Source organism: Kogia breviceps, chromosome 10 (assembly GCF_026419965.1).
Source record: "Kogia breviceps isolate mKogBre1 chromosome 10, mKogBre1 haplotype 1, whole genome shotgun sequence".
In the NCBI taxonomy this organism is placed as follows: domain Eukaryota; kingdom Metazoa; phylum Chordata; class Mammalia; order Artiodactyla; family Physeteridae; genus Kogia; species Kogia breviceps.
In genome coordinates this window covers 38,877,205-38,902,249 of record NC_081319.1, presented here as the reverse complement: position 1 = coordinate 38,902,249, position 25,045 = coordinate 38,877,205, and the positions used below count along the sequence as shown (strand labels likewise).

The window sequence follows — 25,045 nt, the reverse complement described above, 5'->3', positions numbered from 1 at the left end:
ACCCCACACATCACAGCACCCAGTGACCTGGGGGAGGGTAAGAGATTGTGGAAAACCAGGGGCCCCACCCCCCTGAGGAATGGGGACCTGCCCAGGGAATCTTGAGAGGTAGAAAGGCCAAGGGACCCCAGTGAATTCTGCCAACCCTAGACTGGCCTCCTCTCTCCTTGCCAGCCAGGTGGCCACTCTGCCCAGGCCAGCCCTAAAGGGAGGGCAGTGCTCCGAGAGGCGAGAGCATGTATAAGGCCAAGGGAAAAAGGTAGGCAGGGGAGATACTGAGGAAGCCCCTGGGTTCCCAGTTTACCTCAGATGCCAGACTTGGCTTTCTCCCCATTTCCCACGTGGCAACTTGAGACTTAAGCCCTGACCCAGGGATGCAGTTCCAAGTGTGTAACCCGAGGCCCTTGTGGGGGGCAAAGCCCCTTCACCACTCAGTCCTGAGAGGCAGAAGTGGGTGAGGGCCCAGGCTCAGGCTCTAACTCCCCTCCCCCATGTTCCCCAGCTCCCGCTCCAGGGACAGCAGCTCCTTGGCAGTCTCTCTGCTCCAGATGGTTTTCCTCTGCCTGTGCCTCACAGAGCCCCCTCCCCAGAGCCACATGTCCTTGAGGCCCAGGACCAGTATCCCACAGAGGTGGGGATGGGGATGACATGGGTGGGAGTGGGGCCTCTGCTCAGAACCCTCAAGTCAGAATGTTCTAGCTCTTGTCACATTGTGTCAACTTCATCTTGGCCAGAAGGGGGGCAGAACACTGCGCATAGGGCTAGGCCAGCAGTGGAAATTACAGGATGGGGCACAGTGGGGACACAGTGGTTAGGGGGCTGTCCACACAGTGGGCACAGGCCTGGCTACACAGTGAGGGTATGGTGGGTGCAGAACTGGGTACACATTGGGCACAACTGCATACGCAGTGAGGACAAGTTGTACAAAGGACTGGACTTGGGTAGCACACAGAAAAGAAAGCTATTAGACGAGGTGGGCCATCCTACCCTCCATTTTGTAGCTGGGCAGAGGGTCAGGGAGGAGTGGGACCTGCCTGGACCACCAGCCAAGGCCCAGATGAGCCCTGCAGCCACAGAGGACAAGCCTAGTTTGGGGAACCGACCAGTGCCACAGGCCTGAGTCTGGAGGTTCTGACTGGGGCGGGGTCAGACCTTCCTCCTTCCCCCAGCTATGAGCTCTGGGCCTCCTCGCTCTGTCCTCCAGGGCTATCCTTTCAGGCCTCAGTCTTTCTACCCAGGAAACAGGTTTGTGGAGAACGAAGCTGTAGTCTTGTCCTCTGAAGCGGTGTGTTTTCACAGAAGTTAAAAATAGTGCTTATGGTTGGCCGTGGGGTGTGAAGCGATGTGACCAGGGACCAAAGCTAGCTCTGTGCTTCATCTGCACCTTCCTGACTCAGCACTGGGCAAAGCCTGACTCAGCCATGTCTCAGGCCCCTGGACCCCCTCCCCCTTCCCCAGATGCTGCCTTCAGTTAAGAATGGGGATAGATGTGTCTGGACACTGCTGCTCACCACACACTATGGCCCAGGAAGGTGACAGAGCCCAAGGGTCTGTGGTCTGCACATTTGTGCATTCACACACACATACTTGCTGAACACTATTAACTTCATTAATCTCTGGCCGCAAGCAAACCGTTTTTTAATTTTGTTTTGTTTTTCCCCATGACAGAGATGCTAGTAGCAGCCTCCTGTGTTTGTGGGAGGGCTGGAGAAGCATGGAGGGAGGCCCTGAAAGTCCCTGCCTGTCCAACCACTGAGCCATCCCCCAACTCCTGCGGAAGTGAGGCATAATCCTCCCTTTCAGGGCTGGAGTCCTCATGAACAACTGATCTGAGAAGGGTGTGACCCACGAAGGAAAGACCAAAGAAGGCAGCCGGAGAGAGGAGAAGGCTTTTCCCACCTGGGAAGCAAACACCTCTTATAGCAATAAGAACAGTGACTGCTATTGACTGGGCCCTTCCTCTGTGCCAGGCAGTGCTGAGCACTGTAACCCAGCCTCACAGCAATTCAACAAGAGCCGGGTGCTGTCACCCTTATTTTATAAATGATGAAATCAAGGCACAGGGAGGAGAGAGAATTCACAGAGGTTGCAGCTAGTGAGTTGTAGAGCCAGAATCCGAAGCCAGGCCACTCTGGACCCACACTTCAGGAAACTACAGTGCCATCACAGGTGTCATGCGCAGGGCCACGTTGGCATGGACCCTGCTGGAGAGGAGCCAACATGCCTCCCTTCCGAGTGCTGCAGCCCTAAGCCCCCACCCAAGCTGTAACCCACATGGCCCTGTTCCTCTTCCCAATAGCTTAGCAGGTGGCTCAGGCATGGGAGGGGGCATTTTCCTGGGGGCACTAAGCCAGTGCCTCCCAGGAAGCTGTCAGTGCTGAGTAGGGGCTAGTTACATACCCTGTGGAACCTGGCTGAGTCTCTTGTACTCAGAATTCTTGGCTGGCTGAAGCCCCTCTGCTTTATCCAGCTGAGGGGAGGGGCAGCAGGCAGTTAGAGAGGATCCCAGGCTGGGCACCTTCTACCCAGCCCCCTCCTGCACCCACCCCCCCCATTCCCCCATCCCCTCCCCCCTCATCAGGCAGGGACATTGCCCCTGTACCCCTCCCCCCAACATGTTTTTAAATAGTCTCTCACCAGGAAGAAGGGCATCCAATTCTATTTCTGATTCTGGAAAGTGAGGAGGGCCAACATGTTACCATGGCAACCTGGAGAGCCCCTCCCCCAGGCTGAGCCCATTCCCCAGGCTGAGGGCTGTCTGGGATGGAGGGGCCAGGAAGCAACAGGAAGAAGCTCAGTCTGAGGGCGAGGCCATACAGAGGCTCCTCTGTGAGGGCGGGTTCCAGCACTGCCTCCCTTCACACTTCACCTGACCTGCTCCTGGCAGGCTTGGAGGAAGGCCCCAAACCCTGTGGAGAGGGTCAGACTTCAGGAGATGGGGACGGCCACCTCACTCTGAGAAACCCTCCTTCCCAGTGGATCAGGCTGGAATCCTCCTACCTAGGAGACCTTGAGGATGGTGGTCAGGAAGGACATCAAGAGGAGAGGCACAGAAGGTCCCATTCTACCTCACGACCAGTCAAGTCTCCCAGACCTGCTTCTCCAACACAGACATATTTTGGGCTCTGTTGTGTTCTCAGGAGTCAGCTCTGTCAAGTCCCTGGCCCTGAACTCTTCCAGTCTACCTGCCTTCCCCTCCCTGTACTCTGGGAAGACTTGACATCTCCAAAAATCTAGGATCAAAAGGAGACTTAGGGACTTCCCTGGTGGCGCAGTGGTTAAGGAATCCGCCTGCCAACGCAGGGGATACGGGTTCAAGCCCTGGTCCAGGAAGATCCCACATGCTGCAGAGCAACTAAGCCCGTGCGCCACAACTACTGAGCCTGCACTCTAGAGCCCGCGAGCCACAACTACTGAAGCCCGTGCGCCTAGAGCCTGCGCTCCGCAACAAAGAGAAGCCACCGCAATGAGAAGCCTGTGCACTGCAACAAAGAGTAGCCCCCGCCCGTTGCAACTAGAGAAAGCCCACGTGCAGCAACGAAGACCCAACGCAGCCAAAAATAAATAAATAATTAAAAAGGAGCCTTAAAGGGCTCCCAGTGCAGCTAACCACTGGACAATGGAGTGAAAAGCAATGCCTGTTTCCCCAGAGGTTCATCTCTGCCTACTGTCCGAGGGCTCAGACACCAGCCCTCTGTCCCAGAGGCTGCACGTGGGTAGCACTTAGGTCTGTGGAGGGAGGGCACTCCAGGTAGGAACACAGCCCAAGCAGAGGCAGGCTTCTGAAGAGACCCACAAAGACCTTGTAATCAACACTCTCTGGGTCCTGATGGGAAACTAAAGCCCCCCAGGAGGAAGGCTGTACCCTCTGTCTGTCTCTCACTCTATACCCAGCACTCTGTCTGTGTTTTCCTCTCCCCCCCGTGAACTCTAACTTCCTGCTTCCCTGGAAGTCTCTCCTGTTCAGGGTGCACCCATTCCACGGAGGCAGCACCATGTTTGAAGGAACTGGCACCTTCTCCCTGCCCCGCTGCTTCACCCCAAAGAAAGGCAGTCACGGTGCAGAAAACCCCAGTCCTAGAGGAAACTATGGCAGGGTGAGGGGTGATAATCCACTCCTCATCTGGGATGTGAAAGGCAGAACCCGAGACTGCAGGAGGACATGGCTTTTGAGCTTTAAGGCACAGGGAAATTTAAATAACAGATGTTTAAACAACCTTCCCTGCAAGCCATGGTGCAGTGACCCCTCTGCTGTGATGTGTTACAGCTTAAAAATAGCCCACAATGAACCGCTCTGAGCTCCAATTGACTCAAGCTTACGTAACTCTGCGTGAAAGATGGCCAGCCGCACCAGCCAGGAGGGAGGACAACAGCACTGGCACCCCCCTGACTGCTGTCCACAGCTGGCTTAGGGGCTGCGGCAAGCTCCTCACCCTCCCTGGGAGCAGCCTCCCATCCAGGAGCCAGCAGCGGGGAGTGGGGGGAGGAGGCAGGACTTCATGCCCGGCAAGAAAAGACCTCCAACCACACCTGTGAAGGGATGTAAGGAGAGCTGCCCTCCCTCAGGGTCCCTGAGGAACCCGGGCCCAGTGGAGGGTGGGGGCGACTTTAAGAACAGATGGCTGGACTTCCCTGGTGGTGCAGTGGTTAAGAATCCACCTGCCAATGCAGGGGACATGGGTTCGATCCCTGGTCCGGGAAGATCCCACATGCTATGGAGCAACTAAGTCCATGCGCCACAACTACTAAGCCTGCGCTCTAGGGCCTGCATGCCACAACTACTGAGCCCGTGTGCTGCAACTACTGAAGCCCGTGCACCTAGAGCCCATGCTCCGCAACAATAGAAGCCACTGTGATGAGAAGTACGAGCAAGTGCACCACAATGAAGAGTAGCCCTTGCTCGCTGCAACTAGAGAAAGCCCACGCACAGCAACGAAGACCCAATGCAGCCAAAAGTAAATAAATAAAATAAATAAATTTTTTTTTAAAAAGGAACAGACGGCTTGGTCACAAAGACCAGGGCAGGAGCCCATGTGGGCAGAGTGACTGGGGCAGCCCAAACAATTCCTTTCCCGCTTTGAAGAGGGGCCTCCCCAGATTGGAGAGACATGTCAAGCAGGACCAATGCCTGGCTGAAGCTGTCACTACCATGGAGCCCAGGGGTGGAGCTGACTCTTTGGGGGTCTCTAAGTCCCCATGGTCCAGGCGGCATGGAGCCGGTGAGGGGGGTGGACTTGTAGCATGAGAGAGGGAGCTCTGGCTTCAAAGCTGATTAAATCCTGTGATCTTGGCCACCAGCTGCTGCTTTTGAGTCCCCTGCCTTCCCTGATGCATTCCCAGATCCCAACTGCCCAGTCCAAGACTGACCACAAGTGTGCAAGTGGCTAAACCAACAAGAAAGGCAACAGATTGGAGAGAAGGCAAGGATGCCCCTGGCTCTCGTGTTCCCTCTGCCTCTGCCCATGCTGAGCCCCAGGGATTCAGCAACTTCCCTCAGCTCCTACCACCTGAGCTCGGAATAGGAACCATCATGGGCCTGGCCCTCAAGCTCCCACAGAGCAATAGTGAGACAGGCGAGGGCCAAATACAAGGGCCCTCCTGCCACCTGCCCAACAAAGGCTGGCTCTCAGGACCACTAGTGCCTCTGCTTCCCTTCCAAGGTTTGGGCTGCAGGATGGGTGGAGCAGAAATTGTGGGGGAATGGGTAGCTGTGGAGGGACAGGAGATGGTCCTGGGCTCTCTTGGCATCTAGGCTCATTGGGTTAAAAACCCCAACTGGAACAAACCCCAAAAGGATGGAGGGAGAGACTGAGGCTCAACTGGCCCCCCTGTGCTGGATGGGGAATGCTGGGGGTGGTTCATCAAGTCATCCCCCCTCCTCCAGGCCAGAGTAGCTCCACCTCTAAGCTGGTTGAACCCTCACATGGGCAGAACAGAGGCTCTGAGTGAAGAGCCTGGGGTCTTCATGGAGGAGAATTCTCCAGCCCAGCATGGAGTAAACGGTGTTTTTCATCAGGGCCTGGCAGATAGTGGATCAGCGCTCAGCTACCGATTCCTGGGGCTGCTTCTCTCTGGGCAGAGGTAATAAGTGTGAGAGGTGCATCCCAGGCCTTTCTGAGCCTCAGACACTCCCAGCAGTGCCCATGTACCCCAACCCCACCTGGCACTGGAGGGTCCTGCTCTCTCCTACAGGTGCAGGGAGTTAGTTCATGAAATGGCACCAGAGGTGGACCCGGGACCTCATGGGCTGCACCAAGGGAGTGACGGATGAAGCCACTGTCCCAGAAAGTTCTCAGGATTTGAAATGGGGCTGTGTCTAGAACCCTCGGGTGTGACCCCCGAGAGAGCCTTTGGATCCCTGAGGAAATTCTCTGATAGGCTGGGGCTTCGGCATAAGGGGAATCTCAGACCAGACTCATGGTCCCCGATCAAAGCACGTCGGTCTACCCCATGCTTGCCCTCCAGGTGCCAGACAACAGCGACACCAGTGGGCAATCAGGAGGATGTGAGTCATCTGCTGCTTCCTCAGCCCCAGCTTCCATCCTGGCCTTCCTCCAGCCTTTACTGGCACTTGCTGGGCCCCAGCCCCACTGGAGATGAGGAGAGGAACTGACACCCGCTCTCCACAGCTCATGATGGCAATGCTGGACTCCCAAAGCCCTGGGAGAAACCTGTGCTCACCCCATCCCACCCTAGTGGCAGGCTCAGGCCCACCAGGGTCACCAGCAACCTTCTCCTTGGACCAACCATTATTCAGGCCTCCCCCAAGGCAAAGGCAGTCCAGCCTTCATTAGCCCTGGAAACCACTCAGAAAACTCCTGGTCCCCCCAGCCCATCAGGGGGCCTAGAACCTATCCTCCCTTCCTCTCCTTCCTGGCAGCCCAGTCAAGAATTGGAACCCTGAAGTAGTTCCAACTCCCAACACTCCAGATGGACTTAGGACTATCAAGTGGCTCTGAGAGGGCTTCCCTGGTGGCGCAGTGGTTGAGAATCCGCCTGCCGATGCAGGGGACACGGGTTCGTGCCCCAGTCCAGGAAGATCCCACATGCCACGGAGTGCCTGGGCCCGTGAGCCATGGCCGCTGAGCCTGAGCGTCCGGAGCCTGTGCTCCGCAACGGGAGAGGCCACAACAGTGAGAGGCCCGCATACAAAAAAAAAAAAAAAAGTGGCTCTGAGAAAAGAGTTCAGAGCTTGGGGGCTGCAGCATCAGGGAGAGGGGGTGCAGCTTTGGCAAGCACCTGCTTAACTGTGTCCCCTCCCTGGAGAATCCTGGCCCTGGAGGTCCTTGGCCCAGAAACAGGCCCAAAGCCCCACATTCTGGCTACACAGGAAACCTGTCATCCCCTGAGCTTCTTCCGTCTCCCTTCTCTGTACTCCTCTCCTCACTAAGCTTCCCTCCCATCCAGACACCCCCTTCTCTCTGAGTCCCTCTCTTATGAACAGAGAAGCCCATGGTCCATAAGCTGCAGAGGCCCAGTGGGGAAGGAGCCTCAGTCCAGCTTCAGTGAAGCCTCTGACCCTTCTTCTCACTCCCCAACCAGCTCCAAGCCCTGGGTGACCCTTAGATCCCAAAGATGAGGTTAGGGCACAAGGACTACTAGTTGGAGGGATGGAGACAGTCCTTTCCAACTGGTACGGGGACCACAGCTGTGGGAGTGCTCCAGGACATTCCACTCACCTCTCTCCCAGCCTCAGTGGTGATACAATGGGGGAGAGAGAGCCCAGAGGTCCCTGGCAGAGCATGCAAAGCTACAACCTCCTCTGTGCCTGCACTCATGGGCATCAGAGGTGCAGGGGTAAATAGGAAGACGGAGTCCATCTCTTCCCCTCTCCAGCTCATAGGGTCCTGATCTTCAGACCCTTGCACTTGAGCATGAGAGTCTCCTTTTAAGCTTTACCCCTGTCCTCAGAGTCCTTTGGGTCCCCATATTTGGGCCTCCCTCTGGCCTGAGGTGAAAGAGTAGGCGACGGATGCGTAGAAAACAGCTAGGCAGCTCCAGTCCCAAGGAGTCCCCCACTCTGCTTACCAGGGACCTCTTGCCTAAACCCAGGTTCCATGAATGACAGGGCAAAGAGCTGGGGACTCAAAGGGAAGGGAGCCTATTCCCCTTAGGGTGAGCCAGGGTCTCCCAACTGATGAGATAGAGGCCATGGGGGACCTAAGCAAGAGAGAGGAACAAGGACTTCCCTGGTAGCACAGTGGTTAAGACTCCATGCTCCCAATACAGTGGGCCTGGGTTCAGTCCCTGGTCAGGGAACTAGATCCCACATGCATGCCACAACTAAGAGTTCACATGCCACAACTAAAGAGCCTGCGTGCCGCAACTAAGGAGCCTGCCTGCCGCAACTAAGACCCGGCACAACCAAACAAATAAATAAATAACTATTTTTTTAAAAAAAGAGACAGACAGAGGAACCACCACAGTGCATGTCCCGGGCTCAGTCACCCTGATACTCCAGTTATCCACACTAGCAGAGCCCAGCGGCCCCCTCAGCATTGAGGGCACGGGGGAGGGATAGTACAAGGAGGAAGCTGTTCTCCTACTCTGGTGGAGCCTGCCCCTCTAGTGGGTATTGTACAGTGGCCTTGACGAGTATAAATAGCCTGAGCAGTCTGCACCTCGAAGCTGGTGCCTTGAAAGTGTGGAGCTGAGGCCTTGCTGCTGGCTCATCTCTTTCAAGGCTGCAAGAGCAATGCTGGCAGGATTGGGGGGAAGGGGAGCAAGTCTCCATGACTTATCAGTGGCGGGGGGGTGGCGGGGGCAGTTGGGGGAAGGCTGCAGATAGAGCAGGGAGCCCTGGAGTGGGGTTAGGGCCTGGGGAATGGGACAGGCAGACTGGGCAATAGGAGAAGCCAGCCTGGCTGCTGCATATCTGGGTATTCAACCCACCCCTCTCGGTTCCATCCAAAAGGCCCCAGGACCTTGTAACCTGGATTTGGGCCTGGCCTCCCCTTCCTGTTCTCTGGAGCCTTCTTGCTGATTCAACCCCTTTCCAGCCTCAGGGTCTTTGCATGTGCTGTTCACTCTGCCAAAAACTCTCTTCCCCCGACCGCTTCTGGCACAGTTCCCACCTGACAAAGTCTCAGCAAAAATGTCACCTCCTGGGGTGGTTTCCCTTACCTCTCTATTCATCTATCTAAGGCTGTCCTCCATTCCCTCAAAGCAGCCTGTCTTTTTCGTTCATAGCATTTACCACAATTTGTAATTAAATATTTATTTGTTCACTTACTGATTTAAGGGCCAGTGGTCACCACTGAGTCCCCTGTGCCCAGCAGCCAGTCACACAGCAGACACTCCATAAATACTCACTGCATCAAGGATCCCCTCACTGGCCCCCACTGGGGAGTGACAGACCAATGTGCCTTGCAGCCCTCCTGTGACCCTGAAGGTTAAGGGGCAGGGACAAGGACAGGGCAGAGGCCAGCCCAGAGGCAGCTTGGGGTTAACTCCCACCGCTATGCAGGTCCAAACCCCTGATGCCTGCCTGGGGCTGAGGTCACATGGGCCTTGGTGGCTCTGAGAGGGGCCCAGCCACCTATGCTCCTGTGCACTGGTGGGGATGGCGACTATTCCGAGGGCATGTGTGCCTTGTCAGGGGCACCAGGACCCACGTTCACGTAGGCCACGGGCAGCTGCACGTAGTGGTCCCCTCGCAACGCGGCCACCAAGCATTCCACGTCCCCTGCCAGTGCTCCAAAGGTGGGTCGTGCTGCAGGGTCCGCAGCCCAGCAGTGCTGCATTACTGCGTACCTACCGGGTAGAGGAAAACATGAGGGGCACGGTGCACCCCTACCCAGAGATTCTGCGCTATCAACCTGCTGTTAGCCCCCTGGCAGGCCACATGGGATGGAGAGTGGGTGACAGGGCCTGGTGCCTTGCATCAGCCAATTAGGGGCAGCTCTTCTCATTGTGACTGCCTTTCCACGCTGGCAGAGGTCGAATTGCCTCAGGGGTTGAGAGGCTGGACTCCTGTGTCCTGTGACCTGGGCTATGTGATCTTGAGCAAGTTCCTTAACCTGTCTGTGCCTCTGGAGTCTTCTCTGACCACAGAGCTATTGGGGCATAAAGTGAGAGATGCCTGTGAAGTTCTTAGCTTAGGGCCCAGTTCACAAGCTATTATGGTTATCATCACGTCTTCCAGGAAGGAAGCCCAGGTCCAGTGAAATGGGGATTAAAAGCCCTGAGATGTGTGGGGCAGCTCATGGCACCATGGATTCCAAGCAGAGTTTCTCTAGGTTTGTCTGTTGGGTCCTAATACACGACCCTTTATCTTGGAAATGTCATCCCTGCCTTAAATTATACTAAAAGTGACCTACACACAATAATCTTGTATAATTCTCAGACCTCTGAGGGTGGTACTGTTATCATTCCAACTTTGCAGATGAGGAAACTGAAGCCCCGAGAGAAGGGACTTTCCCTGGTATGGAGGATGCTATGGTAGGCCACCCAGTTTCCCCCCTTCATTCTCCCTGTGACTTATGATGGCTCTTGGCTGAGGCCCCCTCTAGGAACTGCCCTAGGCAGAAAAGAAATGCCTCCTCCAAGCTCACACTCCTTCCTCATGGACATCTATAAGCAGTGACTAATGGATGTCTGGAGCAAAGACCTGGGCCCCTTGGTCTCAATTTCAGAAAACTCTGAAGGGCCATCCCAATTCCAGAGGTCCCCAGGGGATGGACTGCAGCCTCTATTGCATCTGCATCACAGCCCAACTTCTCCCCCTACCTAGTCCTGCTTCTCTCGTCCCCAACCTACCAATAAACCCCCTGCATGTAAACCTCCATCTCAGAATCTGTTTCAGGGAGCCTGACCCGGAGGCAGATAGGCAGTGAAGTTAATTTCCCTTACTTTGAACCAGGTTCATTAGTGAAATAAATAATAAAAAGCAAAATCAAGGCAGGCAGGGCTGTGAGGAAGGGTTACTCATACCCTTCTGGAGCACAAGCTGAGTAAGACAGTAATCATCAACCACCTATGACCTGGCTCTTCCTGTTCTAACCTCAAAGACCTCAGCACAGCTAAGGCATGCATGCTGCTTATGGAGCTGAACCACTCGACAGGTACTGATGAAACACAGCTGCTGCTATGCCTCTGGGAACAGGGAATCTGAAACTATATCCAATGAAGAAAACATTCTGATATTGAGACGTGGAGGGGGCTAGTGTGAGAGCTAATGGAACCTTTCCTTGAGGTTAAGTAAGTGGAAAAGATGGAAAACAGTCCCTCTTGGCGGGGTGAAAGGAGAGGAGTGCTGGGAAATCAAATCACTGGCCTCAACCCAGACTCTGAGTTGGGAATGGTGTTACCATGGCAACCGTGATATCCCTCCAGCACCAAGCCTCGAATGGTGGTGAAACCACAGACGAGGAAACTGAGGTCCAGAGAGGGTCCCTTTCTAGGTCAACCAGAGAATCAGTCAGAGAGCCGGGCAAGAACTCTGTCTCCGGCGCCCTCCTCCCCTCCTTGTCTCTGGGGCCCAGCTCCCTCCCCATTGCCATTTCCACATACTCACAGAGAATCAGGGCAATACTCAGGCTGGGGCAGGCGCCGACCCTGGGCCAGGAAGTGCATGAGGTCAAAAGGGTCGATGTGGGGGTACGGTGGGGCACCCCGTGTCAGCAGTTCCCATAAGAGGACGCCAAACGACCACTGTGGGAGCGGACAGGTGAAGGGACTCAGCTCTCGCCCTGGGGGGGGACAGGGCCCCTCCCAGGTCCTCTACCTCCCAGAGCCCTCTAGCTGGAAATGAGGGGCTCGACCCCGCAGTCAGAGCCCATTCCTCAATACCTCACAAGCATCTTCCCTCTGTCCCCACCCACCACCAGAGCCGTCCAGAGCTGGGGCTGGGCAGGGCCTGGATTGTCTGTGAGGAGCCAATGAGCTCACAGCCTCCTCTTGCCCTGACACCTGCCCAGAGGTGGGCGAACGGGCTGTGGGGCTGCCCAGTGTGGGGATTCCCTGGGCTCATCACCATCTGGAGATCAATGGGCAAGGCCAAGTATTCTCTGAGGCTGTGTGGACTCTGGGGCAGGTGGGGACTAACCACGTCGGACTTGGTGGTGAATCTGTAGGTCTGCAGGCTCTCTAGCGCCATCCATTTGACAGGTAGACGAGCATGGTGGCGCTGTTGGACACTGTAGTACTCCTTGTCTAGGACGTCACGGGCCAGACCAAAGTCAGCCACCTTGACTGTGAATGACTCATCCAGCCTGGGAGGGGAGAATCACACTCAGGACTGGCCCCCACCAGGCCCTGAACCCACCTGTTTCAGGCCCTTACAAGGTTTCTGAGCCACAGTGTCCGACTCAAGCCTGCGTTAGGCAGACAGGAAAACTGAAGCCCAGAGAGGGAAGGACATGCCCAGGGCTGCACAGCAAGGACTGGAGCATGGGCCTTCCCTGAGGCACCTTTAGCTGCACGCTCTGGTGCTCTGCCCCTTGGCTTCACCCCAACCTCACTCTGGCTGCTCACATGCAGTTCCGAGCAGCCAGGTCCCGGTGCACAAACTTCTGCTCTGCCAGGTACGCCATGCCGCGGGCCACCTGCAGGCCGAAGCTGATGAGGTCCTTCACTGTGGGGTTCTGGGGGCACAGGTGGGTCAGCAGGCGAGGACGGAGCAGCTCCATCCCCAGCTGTTGCCCAAGCCCCCCAATCCAGGACCAGCTGAGCACTGACCCGCTGGGGTGAGCGGATGAATTGGAGCAGGTCTCCGTGGCGCATATAGGGCAGCAGCACGTGGGGCAGCCCTTCAGGTGGCAGCACAATACCAATGAGAGCCATCACATTTGGGTGGTGCAGACTGCGCATGAGCAGCCCCTCACGCAGGAAGGCCTCCACCTCCTGCACCTCCGTGATGCCTGCAGAGAGGCTGGAGTCAGGCCCAGGGCAGGGAGGCCCTTTACAAGGGTCAGATGGGGAAACAGAGAAGAAAGGTCTCCTGCTCAAGGTCACTCAGTGAAGTGGTAGCACAGCAGGGACGAGTATCCTCCCAGCCTCTGCTCCACTTACGACTCAGTGACTTGATGGCACAGTGGATTTGATTCTGGGCCTCGTCTGTGTATTCTCCATGGTAAACAACTCCAAAATGACCTGATGAGGGAGAGACAGTGAGAGAGGCCTCAGTGCCCAGGGCTCACACCACACCCTCCCACTGGCAACCTGACCTCAGAGCTCCAAGTGGCCAACCTGACATTAAAGACAAGCAGCAGCCTCATGATGGCAGAGACTGCAGCCCTCCCACACCCACTTAACCTGCACCAGAACTCACAGAAGACAGAATTCCTATTTCGCAGATGAGCAAATGGAGGCTCAGAGTCTTGCCCAACTATCCCTTGAGCCCGAACCCCACATGGCCTGGCCCCCATACCTTTGCCAATGACTCGGTCAGTGTGGGTGACTACCCGCTCATGGGGAATCAGTACACCCTTGACCTCGGCCAGGAGCACAGAGTTCAGGTCCCCAAGCTGGATGGACTCTTTCCGCAGCAGTGGGACATGGGACCCATCCCTGTTGCCTGAGAAGGACGCTCTGTGGACCCGAGTGGTGGAATCTCGGCCATCAATGGCAGGGGCTGCTGAAGAAGAGAAGGAATGAGGGGCTGGTGGAGCAGAGAGTATGGTCCCAGCTTCTAGCACCTCCACCATCTCACCAAGGCCATTCCTATAGTCAGAGCTTGAGCGGAGCAGAGACAGAGGCATGGCTCCAGTGGTCCGGTCCAGGGATGCCAAGTCATCCAGGTTCGGAGAATGGACTGTGAAAAAAATGGCTCCTGGTAGCCAAGCTCCTACAGGCTGACCCCGACGAAGGAGGTGTGGGCAGACCCCTAAGGCCTCGGCAGAGAGAGGATATAGGGACTTGGACATGTCAGAGTTTGGGGGTGGGGTTGGGTCAGGATGGGAGTGGGGAGCTCACCTAGCTGTTTTCTCTGGTGGCAACTGAAGACCAGTATGGTGGCCAGTACAGCCACAAGCAGGAGCAGGGCCAGTAGGACACCAAGGAGTGTGCTCTGTGGGACCCCTTCCAGACCTGGCCGCACTACCTTGCCCAGGATGTGACACCCACCATCCACGCAGACCTGGAGGCAGGTGGCAGCTCAGGCCCAGCCTGTAGGTCCTCAACCCACGTTTCCCGTAGAGGGCTAGCTGAGCTGCCTACCTGCAGTGGAGCACCGTCCTTGCCAAGTTGCAGGGAGGGGGGAAGGGGACAGACAATCACATCCCCCCGCAGCTCATGTTGGCAGCTCTCACCACCCACGGTCACGTTCACATCCACACAATCAGCCACAGCGCCCAGCCCAATGTACTGCAGAGACAGTCATGAGGGCTGGCCATTGCCCCCATCTCTTTTGGGCAGGCTGCAGCCTTAACCCTCCACTGTCCCCACCCCCTATCCCCCCCCCACTTACCTCAAACTTAACGGCATGCTCCTCAGGCTTCAGCGGGACCAGGTCCATGCTGGGTGGGTGGGGTGGGGGCAGGAAGCGAAAGCCAGGCAGTGTGAAGCCAGCAGCTCCATCCCCCTGGGCACTCAGGTTCCCCGTCACCCACCCCTGCTGTCCTCGGACCAGGTATTCAGGCAGGCGGCACCAGTGCTGCTCCGGGAGCTTCCCCTCACACTGCTGGGTCCATGCAAGAGTGGTTAGCCCGGTTTCCTACCTACAGCTACCCCAGACCCCTCAGCCCAGCATGGGCTGGGGCTGGAACTCAGGGGACTGGTGTGGCCTTCCTCCCTCCTGGCCAGTGCCCACTCGGCAGCTACCAGTGCCCACTCACCCTTGTCTCCACTGCCCTGTGCCCATCATGGAATGACAGCACGAGGTGCCACACTGAAGTCAGATGCTGTCCATGGATGGTGACGTGGGAGCCACTGTGGAGGAGAGCAGGGTGGTGGACTTGGGGTGCTCTCTGAGGCTGGATGCCTCATTCTTAGGAGACCAGAGTGGGCAAGAGGGTGGCACTTACGTGTAGCCACAGTTGGGGCTGATACCCAGCATGATGGGGTCTTCCTGGTAGTGGAAGTTCCAGGAGCCAGGCACTTCGGCGCCCCCCACCTGCAGGCGAATGGGAACGCGGGCGGTAGCAGCCCCGGGGGGTGTGGTACATAAAAGTTGTCCCTCGCTGACCCTGCAGAACAGGGGATTAGGCTCAGGGGCACCCTCCATGTGATGGGTAGGCCCAACTCCTCCAGGGCCCTGCTGACCCCTCTTAGTTCCTCTGTTGGTCATCTCCTCAACTTGCCCGTACTCCATGGGTCTGTCTGAAGATAGGGTGGTCCCAGAAAGGCCTCCAAGAAGTCAGGGAGGGAACAGGTTCCCCCCACAGCCTTGGCTGCAGCCAGTGGATTCTGTAATGGGCTCTCTTGCCATCCCAAACCACCTCTGGGCTGGAGGGAGCAGCAGACACTTCTTCCTGGACCTGTTCCCTACACTGAGTGACTGAGCCCTCCTCCCCCTGCCCTGTCAGGGATCCAAGCCCCACCTGGTGAGGGCTCCCCTATGTGGGACCCTGTGGCCTCTCATCCCCTTTCCCACTGGCACTTACCGTTTCAGCAGGCACTCAGTCCCATTGACCAGCACAGCCCGGCTGGTGCCAACAGACAGGCCTTGGCCTTCAAGGGTGAGGCAGGTACCCCCTGCCCGTGGACCAAAGAGGGGTTGAACTGCTGTCAGCATGGGCTCCTAAGAGGGCATGGAGGTGGCTTAGCTTGGAGCAGGAGGCACTCCACTCCAAACTCTTCCCTGCCTGAACTTCCCAGCTGGCCAAGGGCACAAACAAGGAAAGGTGGCCTCACCATGAAAGAGAAGCCTCGCAGCATGGAGGTGCCATCTACCCGGAAGTGCTTGCCCAGTGGCATGTTGGTCACAGTGAGGCTGACGTTGGCAGGCCCGGCTTCCTGCGTGCCCAAGGGCTCCAGTTCACACTCAAGCTCCTCTACAAAGTCCTTCTGGGGTACTTGGCTGGGACATCAGGGGAACTCAAGGTCAGCCAGGGGTCACACAGGCCTGGTTGCATGCCCATCACAAATCACAGGTCTTATGTGAGCTTGAAGATAGCATCTCTCTACCCATGGCTTCATCCAGGGTTGGCAGGATCTGACAGGGCAGGGACTAGCTTTGCCATGACTCAACAGAGAGGTAGGGCATATGTAGGCTCAAGAAGGGACAGAGATGTCCCCCCAGACAGAAAGCAACCAGAGCTACTACAGCTTGCCTCATACCTCCTTGCCCCATACAAGCAGAGGACAGGGTCTCACAGGGAAGGGGCTGCTTGGTTATCCCCATCAGGGATAGAAAGGGCAGGGACCAAGTTGTACCTGAGGTTTGAGTTGCCTTTGAGCAGCGGTCGGCAGGGACTTTGACCCACAGTGACCTGATGGGTGCCCTCAGGCACCAGACCAGGAGGATGCAGGTAGAAGTTGGAGCCACACAGGGTCAGTCTCGTGCTGCCCCTTAGGGGTCCACTGTGGGGGCTGAACTGAGAGGGGAGGAGAATATAGCCTGAGTCCCTTTATGCGTCAGGACTCTCAGCCCTGTCTGCTTTCCCCTAAGTTTTCTGCCACACTCCTTGCCTGCCCCACACTCCAGTCACTCTAGGTCACTCACTTGTCCTCACTCAATACTTTTCTGCCCCTAATTCTTTGCATGTGCCATCCCCTCTGCCAAGAATACCCTCCTTGGGACTTCCCTGGTGGCGCAGAGGTTAAGAATCTGCCTGCCAGTTCAGGAGATACGGGTTCAATCCCTGGTCCGGGAAGATCCCACACACCGCAGAGCAACTAAGCCCGTGCACCACAACTCCTGAGGCTGCACTCTAGAGCCCGTGAGCCACAACTACTGAAGCCCACGCTCTGTAACAAGAGAAGCCACCGCAATGAGAAGCACACGCACCGAAATGAAGAGTAGCCCCCACTCGCCACAACTAGAGAAAGCCCGTGCGCAGCAACGAAGACCCAACGCAGCCAAAATAAATAAATAAATAAATTTATTTAAAATTAAAAAAAAGAATGTCCTCCTTGTAAATACTGAAGACATCCCAGGCCTGAGGAAGATCATGGTTAAGACCTGCTGACCCCTACCCCAGGCCCAGTTTGTCCCACACTTACCTGTGCCCTGCCAGGCAAGCCATACCTTAGTAAGCTCGGGGGGGCAATGGTCCTGCTGCCAGGAGCCAGGACACTCTTTCTGCCGGCCACACGCACCCCCACACCATCCACAGCCCATGAAACGCTGTGCCCGCAGGCAACGCCCACAGGTGAGGAAGTGGCGGCAGCCAGGGCCCTGGATAGGTACCTGGAAGACCTTGGACAAACAGGTGGTTCAGGGGTGGCTGAAGGGGGAGACTGAGCCCCTTAGACCCCCTGGTCCTACTGTAGGTCAGGGTGGGGGGACCTGTGTGTCAATGCCTCCTTGGATCTGATGGAGAAGCTGTGCTCCCAACAGCCCAGCCCCGGGCCCTATGCTGCCCACCTTACCTGGTCCCCAGAGGCAAAGAGTAGGTGGTCCCCAAGACGACTGACATCCCGATGCACAGGCTGCCCATTGCTGCCCAGTGAGAAGTTGGACACGTACAGCAAGGAGTTGAGAGACCTGGCCAGCTCCACCTGGGACAGGTCGGCTGTGAGCAAAATGGGGACAGGGATCCCGGGACAAGGGGCCATGGAGATGAGGGACCTACCTGCAGGATGCGCCCGTCGGCTGTGCCCATGTGGGCCACTGTGACATTGTCGAGACGTGTCACGTGCAATGCAGTGATCTGCGCTGGTCCTAACAGCCCGTTGAATAGGTCCACCCGTAAGAGGCTGCTGCTGACCAGCAGGGGGAAGTGGCGGCAGTTGGTTTGGGGGCTGGGAGCCTCCAGGCCAGGCTGGGGAGGGTCAGGGAAAGAGTCAGGGCTCATGTCCATGAACTGACCCCTTGGGGCTTCTGTCAGTGACCACAGCAGCCTAAACTCACACCCCTCACCTGGCCTGGCTGGAGAAGGCCCCAGTCCTGCCAGTTACCCCACCGCCTCCATGGGGCTCTCAGATGTAGCAAGGCCAGGGAAGAAGGCCAAGGCTGGAACGCTGGCTCCCCCTACACCTTGCCCTACCCTGCCATGGCCATTCTGATAATGAGTTACTGAGTTTTACAGAGCCAACCCCATTCTGTCCTCACAGCCACGCTGTAGAGTGGGTTCTCTCATCACCCCCATTTTACAGATAAGGAAACTGGCTCAGAGAGGTTTGCTTACCTGTCAAAGGCCTTATCGCCTCTCAGGAGACGAGCCAGGTGAGAAGTCTGAGATCCTGACCAGAGTCCTCTCCTGCCCCCTGCTGGTCCTGCCCTGCACTTCAACAAACCCTGTCCCTTCTTCAGGCTTCAGTCTCTCCACATGCTTACGGGGCTGAACTCTGAGGTTAACTGGCCAGCACAGCGTTGGTAATGTCGTCCTTCTCCCTGAGATGCCAAAGGTCTTCCTGTACCTCCAGTTGCTACCCGTACCTCCTTCAGGGTACAGGAGGGATAAACCAAGGCCTGAAGGCCCGGGTAACAGAAGACACTAATTTCTCCCCTGCTTTTAGCAGGAGGGTGTTTGGGGGACACTCAGTGCCCCAGCGCCGAGCTCTGGAAGCTTCTGGAAGCTTCAGGCAGTGAGGGTATGGATGCAGGGTATTGGAGCTGGGTGCAAGGTGCAGACAGGGCTCTGTGGCCCAGTAGCTTGGGACCCTCCCTTGCCAGCCGTAAGGGTACTACTCCTCAAGGCTGATGGGAGGCCCCTATCAGACTAAGTATGCTTAACCCAGTCCTGAGACCTCAGTGCTGATTATAAGTCTTGGGAACAAGACCTCAGCATAGAGCTGGGCCCTGAAACTACACACACTGGGTCTATAGGGTGGGTGGGTGGGGACTGGGACTCTGTCCTCACTGGAGGTGAGTAAAAGTCCTGGCCCTAGCAGGAAGCCAGCCAGGTGTTTTCAGTATGACTCAGGGACAGGTGGGGCTGTGGGGTGGAAAAGAGGCCCTACCCTGGTCAGAGCTGCGCCGCTGCCTGTTTGCCCCTGGGCTCCAGGGCTTTAGCTCTGGATTTCCAGGCTTGTCTGAATTTCCAGGCTCCAGCCTCCTGAAAAGACTCAAGTATCCAATGCTCCATAGAGGAGGGTGACTCCGCCAGACTCAAACCCTATCTGAACCCATGGAGGGCAGGTACCAGCTCTGAGCCCCTCAGGCTTTGTGAAGGCAGCCAAGATGAGCACACAGTGGCTTTCTTCCTGGAGGCTGCATGCCCAGTCACTGGACAAACACTGTACAGGCTGGCTCACACACTGCCTGGGGGCCTGGCCAGCCTGTAGGCAGGGCTTGAGATTAGTCCTTTTGGAGCCTTGCACTGCCAAGTCGTGTGATCCCCTGACCACTAGCCAAGTCAGGGAGAGGTTCTGCCTCCCCAGAGAGAAGGAGAGGAGGGCAGTCAGGGCTGCCCAGATGCAGACTAGGGATCTCAACCCCTAGGGCCTCCTCAACCCAGAGGGAGTCAGTTGAAAGAGGGAGGCAGAAGATCCCCCACCCCTCATTGTGTGTAAATTCTCTCCCACCACTGGGGCGTCAATCAGAGTGAAAGGAGTCGGTGAAGAATGTCACAGCAGGGCCAGAGCCACAGAGCAGCCAAAGACTCAGAGAGCAGCGACTGTGGGTTAGCTCCCTGAAAGGCCACTTGTCCAATGCCATCTGTTTGTTCGTTCACCCCATTTCCTTGGCTTAATCTCTTGTAATGTATGGTGGGACTGTTTCAATGGCTTCAAGGGATGAGTTTTGGGTTTGTCATCAGGGAAGCATTTTAAGGAACGTCCTCTTAGTCTCTGCTCTAGCTCCCTGACACCATGGCTGAAGAGAACCTGGGTAGGGTCTGCAGGAAGGAGCGCCTAGTTCAGCAGAGGCTGGGAGACCTCCTGCCTGAGGTGAGAAGGGCCCCAACTATGGTGAAAGTCTGGGACTCCTACATGGTGAACCAAATCCAACCAGCCCCTCCTAGGCCTTTACTCATCCCCAGATGTTTAGTTGCCTGCACAAATTTACTAGAGCCAAGCCACCTTCTCACTATGTCCTGAATCCTCCCCCAGTCGCCGCACGGAGAACAGTCAGGGGTGAGTGAGTCAGGAAAGCCCAAGGAATGCAGGCTCCCTGACAAGCCCCCAACTTCCAAGGCCCAGAAGGCTCTCTGGAACAGGGGTGGAGGGGAGCATTCTCTGACAACTCCTGCCCCACCCTCTTGAGAAAGCAGAGCAAAACAAGTATTCCCACAGGGAAAGTGAAAACGTGTTGGTGAGTAGATGTGAGTCTGGGTGAATTTGTATTTGCCTGTGGAGGGGAGGGTGCTGTTTTTTTGTGTGTCCCTAAGGGTATATGTGGTGAGCAGGTAGGAAGGGACAACCATCACTGTACCCAGTGTTTGGAAGTGTGCCTGGTAGAGAGACAGTTATGATGTAATCCAATTTTCACATAACAAGGGAAATTACCTAAAAAAGCAAGGGACCACGGTAAGTGAGAGGGTGAAAGAGCAAGATGGTGTAGCAACGGGGTCTAGCCTGGCTGGGAGATGAACTTCCAGTGTGGCCTTTGTTTGGCTGATTCCCTCACACCACCCCCTAAGAAACTGGGTGGAAGAGAAAATTCTCCCTGCCTGCCCTCCCCATCCCAGACCGTCTCAGTGCTGGAAGAGAAGCATGTGCACACTGCTCACAAGTGAGGGCCCTTTTTTTCTGCTCACCGGGTCAGGGCAAAAACTGGGCAACTGGAAGAAGTCGAGGCCTCGCCGGAGGCCAGGGTGGACAGGAGGCTCACAACAGCGCTCCACACCCTGCTCGATGAGAGTGTCCAGCAAGTCTACAGGGAACGCACAGACGACAGAGTTGGGATCCACACCTGGGCCACTGTCTCTGCTAGCTGAGAAGACCCCGAATAGCACTTCCTGGCCCTCAGCGATGCTCAGCTCAGTAGCCAGTCGCCCGCCCACTGGAGCAGTGTGGGCCGCCCGCAGCACCGGGTAGGGCTGCGCGCCCTCATGGGCCGCGCGTCGCCGGCGTTTAGGTGCAAAACGGCAGTCGAGGACCAGCTCGCGGTAGTCGCCCAGGTCAGTCTCCATAGCACTGAGCCGTGCCAGGCGCGTGTGTAAGGCGCCAGGAGCATCTACCACGTTGGCTGGCTGCACACTCAGGAAATAGACGAAGGCTCCTGCATGGAAACTGTACACGTATTCGATGCGGTAGGAAGCCAGGTGCTCAGGCACCACTGACAGTGCGGCAAAGCCTGGTGCAAATCCTGAGGCGTCGGCCTTGAGGCGCCGGATGGAAACTGAGCGTGGGCTGAAGCTGGCGGCCACCGCCGAGTCCAGTGAGGATGCCACGTAGAAGTAGGAGGCATGGCCCTGATCAACCACGGTCACGAGGGTGCCTAGCGGGCTGGCCACACAGTCGGGACAGTCCTCCGGATGATTGTGGTGCACTGAGAAAAGGCAGACTGGTGGCGCCAGGTGCATGGCTGTCCCGCGAGGCTCTAGCTCATGCAAGAAGCAGCGTCCCTGAAGGCTGGAGCCACAACTGATCAGTGCGGGCAGCACCGGCTCCAGTACCAGAACCTGCGCATCTGTGTCTCCCGGTGGGCCGTGGGGGCCTGGGCCACAGGCCGCACACGTCTGGCAGCCAGGGGCCCCAGCAGGGCCAGTGGCTAGGCTCTCAACAGGCTGCAGATCAGGCCCAAGCACATGCAGGCGATTGCGTGTGGCCACGAACACGGCACTCCCTTCCCTGCCGCCCTCGTAGGTTGCCACAGCCTGTACCAGCCGGCCAGCCGAGAAGCTGGGCACCAGGTACTCCACGTCAAAGTCGCGGGAGGCAGCATAGGGGATGCGTGGGCACTGCCAGGATCCTCCCGTCTCGGGCACTGCCGGTAGCAGCGGCGGCGGCAGCAGCAGCAGTAGTAACAGGAAGGGCTGCAATGGCGGAGGGTGGAGCTCCATTGAGGCCCAGATGGGGCCCCGCGGAGGCTCCTGCAGGCCCAGGCCTGGCTGGGAGCAGACGAGAAGTCTGGGTTCGGACAAGCGTCGAGCGCCGGTCCTGGGAGCCCTGGGGCACCGACCGCACCGGGACTCCTGAGATGCCCACCGCCTTCTCCTGCCCTCGGGTCTGAGCACCTGGCGCGGGCGGACACACATGCAGAGAGGCCGCCCCACCTGTTGCCCTAGCTGCCGTTCCCAGCCGGTGCTTGGAACAAAGTCTGTCTGAGTGCCAGGGGCGGGGCGGGCGGGGCGGGCGGGGCCCGGGTGTGGGGGCGGGGCTGTGGGCGGGGCCTGCTCTATGCCTGGCCTAGCCCAGCCCTTCTCTCTGTTCGACTTTCCTGGCCCTCGGAAGCCTGGGTCCTACACCTACAATTGGTCCCCTTTTTCTCAGTGGCCTGTGGGTGGGTGTGCGTGGAGTGGCCTGGAGAGAGGTTAAGTAGACCTGAGCTGTCCCGTCCCGCCCCCTACGACCGACCGGGCGAAGTGAGGGGGCGTGTTGCCCCAGTGCATTTGAGGACCACCTGGCCTATTTTTTCTCTTAGCGCCAGGATACAGCAACATCCTCAGACACTCGTTCCTGTCAGGGGCTGGGGCACCCACCGTGTGGGGAACAGAGGCCAGGAATGTCTGGAGACCCAGAGGGGAGGTGTGGAGAGACCCCAGGAGTGGCACTAGCCTCTGTGGGCAGGGACTATCCCTCTGTGGGCCTGCCCTGGGCTGACAGCGACAGGATGGTGCATTGCATCCCACCTGCCCTGGGCAGGTGGGATTTATAAGATGGGGCCAGCCCTGTTGGCTGGACGTTAGAGTCAGAGGAGAAGCAACTTATGTGGAGGCCCAACCCTAGCTCTGGTCTGTCCACTGCTGCCTCAGTAGGTGGCAGCTGTAGGATGGGGACATAATGTTGGCCTTCATTCCTAGCTCTGCTCCAGGGCCTCCCTGATATGAGGGAAACATGGGCTTTGGCTCTCAGGGCACGTCTAACCTGCTCTGTAAGCCGTGCTGGACCTCAGCCTCTCAGTCTCTGAAATGAGGGTGTAGTTCTCACTAGGTGGTTACCCAGAGTTCTCTCTCCAGGATGTGATATGTGTGGGGCAAGGGCAGGGGAGTCAACTCGGGTCTGCTCTTGCCATCTCTCAGCATCTGCTCCTTGGAAACTGGCTCCCCGCAACACTGGAGGGGGGCCCTGGGGGACATCCTTAGCCTGACATCCCCTTCAGCCAGGTGGGCCTGGACCCTGGAGGGAGGGAAAGCATCACAGGGTGGCCCAAGGCTGAGGTCTGAGGGACCTGTGAACTGTGAGTCCCAGAGCTTTGGAGGGTAACGGGTAGGGGTGGGGAGAGGAGCCCTCAGCCCAACAGGATTCAGCCTGACCCTACGAGTATCTCCTTTACTCACCATCCAGCCCATACTCCTGTTCTTCCTTCCAGGAGCACCCTTTTCCCTTCCTTCTCTTGCAACTTAGGTGGCATCTCCTCCAGGAAGCCTACCTGATCCAGGCGGTGACAAGTCCATTTTGTGTGTCCCACAGACCCTGTGCTACACCTACCCCAGCACAGTTTACTCTGGATACCTGACTCCCCCCATCCCCCATTCCTAATGCTGGACTCCCCTACCCCTCCAGGCTGGAGCTTAATGAGCATCTGGTAACAGGGTGGAAACAGCACGGGGGCGGCCACACCCAGTGCTGGGAGGATACCGTGCCTGAGGCAACATAAAAGGCACTCCCTTCGCTAACCAGAATTGGCCTGGAAATGAATAAACACACATCAGAAATTATGGCACCATTCCTGTGTTCCACAGTCAACATGTCTAAAGATAGTCATGCAAGGCAAAACTGATGAAACATTCCCTGCCCGGCGCTGAGACATGGGTTCTTGTGACCCCTATTCTGCTTCAGGACATTAGGAGAGACTTCTAGGGGTTGGAAGGAAACTTGAGGGGTCCTCCCTGTTCACCTGTTTTGGGGGGTGGGTGTGCAGCAGTCAACAGTTGGTTCTCTGCTGCCATCATGTGGCCAAGCTGTTGGCTGCCCCCAGGCTGGCATCTCCTCTGAGGTTGCCTTGGTCTTTGACAGCAGGCATCCACAGAGTGCCGCTTCCTCCCTCCTCATCCACTTGGTCTGTGGGAGGGGGGGCAGGCAAGCCATGTGGGGGAAGTCAGCTAATGGAGCCTTGCAGTGCCGAATACAAGCGCTTTCTCAAGGTGAATTCACAAGGCCTGGCCCACGTTCAGCTAAGGACCTACCCCACTGCTCTTGCATTTGTCACCTTGAAGGAGTGCTAGCCACTTTGCCCCCTTTGGGCTCTCACTCCCCTCTGAACACCACTCCAGAGAACTAGTGCCAGCCTCTTTCTCCAACGCAAAGAGATCATCCTAGTGACAGCAGGGGGACCTCTGTAACCACAATATGACCATGTCACTCTGCAGCTTTAAAACATTCTGTGGCTCCCCACTGCCAGACTTTTACCTGGAATTTGAGAACCCTAGGCTTTAAAGACTTCTCCAGCTTCACTGTTACCCAGTCGGACAAGGTTCTTTACCATACCAGGTTCATCCCTTTGCACATGCTTGTTGCTCCACTAGGAACACCTTTCATATTTGCCTGTTGTCCCTTCCTTGCTCCCCAAACAGGTAAACCCCACACTCCTAGGTGCCTACTGTCCTAGGTATACACACTTATCTAATTGTGACTATCTCTTCCCACCCCCACCCAGGATAGGTGCTGAACGGCAAGAAGCTGGAAGCCCTACAGGGATCAGTGTAAGCAGCAGGGACACCTGGAGGCTGACCATTGACCAGAAGAACACTGGTAGCAGTCAGAGACAGCTAGCCTGGCATCACCCTGGCCCCAGAGGCAGTGGCTTGGTGCCCTTTCCAGGATTCAGGGAAGGAACAGAAACAGCAAGCAGACAGAAAAGAGACCTAGGGCATGTGGGCAGTGTGAGCAGCACCCACCAAGCCTGTGGCTGCTCCATAGGGGCTTTGGGGTCTGGGCAGGTGGCCTGCTGCCATAC

The 25,045-nt window shown here is 57.0% G+C and overlaps 1 protein-coding gene across 1 annotated transcript; it reads right to left on the bottom strand.

The window, feature by feature from the left end:
• Positions 1–9,194: 9,194 nt before the first annotated feature.
• MST1R (macrophage stimulating 1 receptor) lies at positions 9,195–22,004 on the bottom strand. Its single transcript, XM_067043112.1, has 20 exons — positions 20,742–22,004; positions 17,676–17,864; positions 17,473–17,601; positions 17,129–17,299; positions 16,315–16,475; positions 15,793–15,958; positions 15,543–15,679; positions 14,964–15,125; positions 14,775–14,868; positions 14,408–14,617; positions 14,158–14,304; positions 13,915–14,077; positions 13,652–13,753; positions 13,370–13,576; positions 13,012–13,092; positions 12,679–12,860; positions 12,475–12,584; positions 12,047–12,212; positions 11,516–11,652; positions 9,195–9,753 (listed from the first exon to the last, which is right to left on the bottom strand). Exons 1-20 carry the CDS (start codon positions 21,987–21,989, stop codon positions 9,570–9,572), a joined length of 4,146 nt encoding a protein of 1,381 aa, XP_066899213.1. The 5' UTR covers positions 21,990–22,004; the 3' UTR covers positions 9,195–9,569.
• Positions 22,005–25,045: the final 3,041 nt, after the last annotated feature.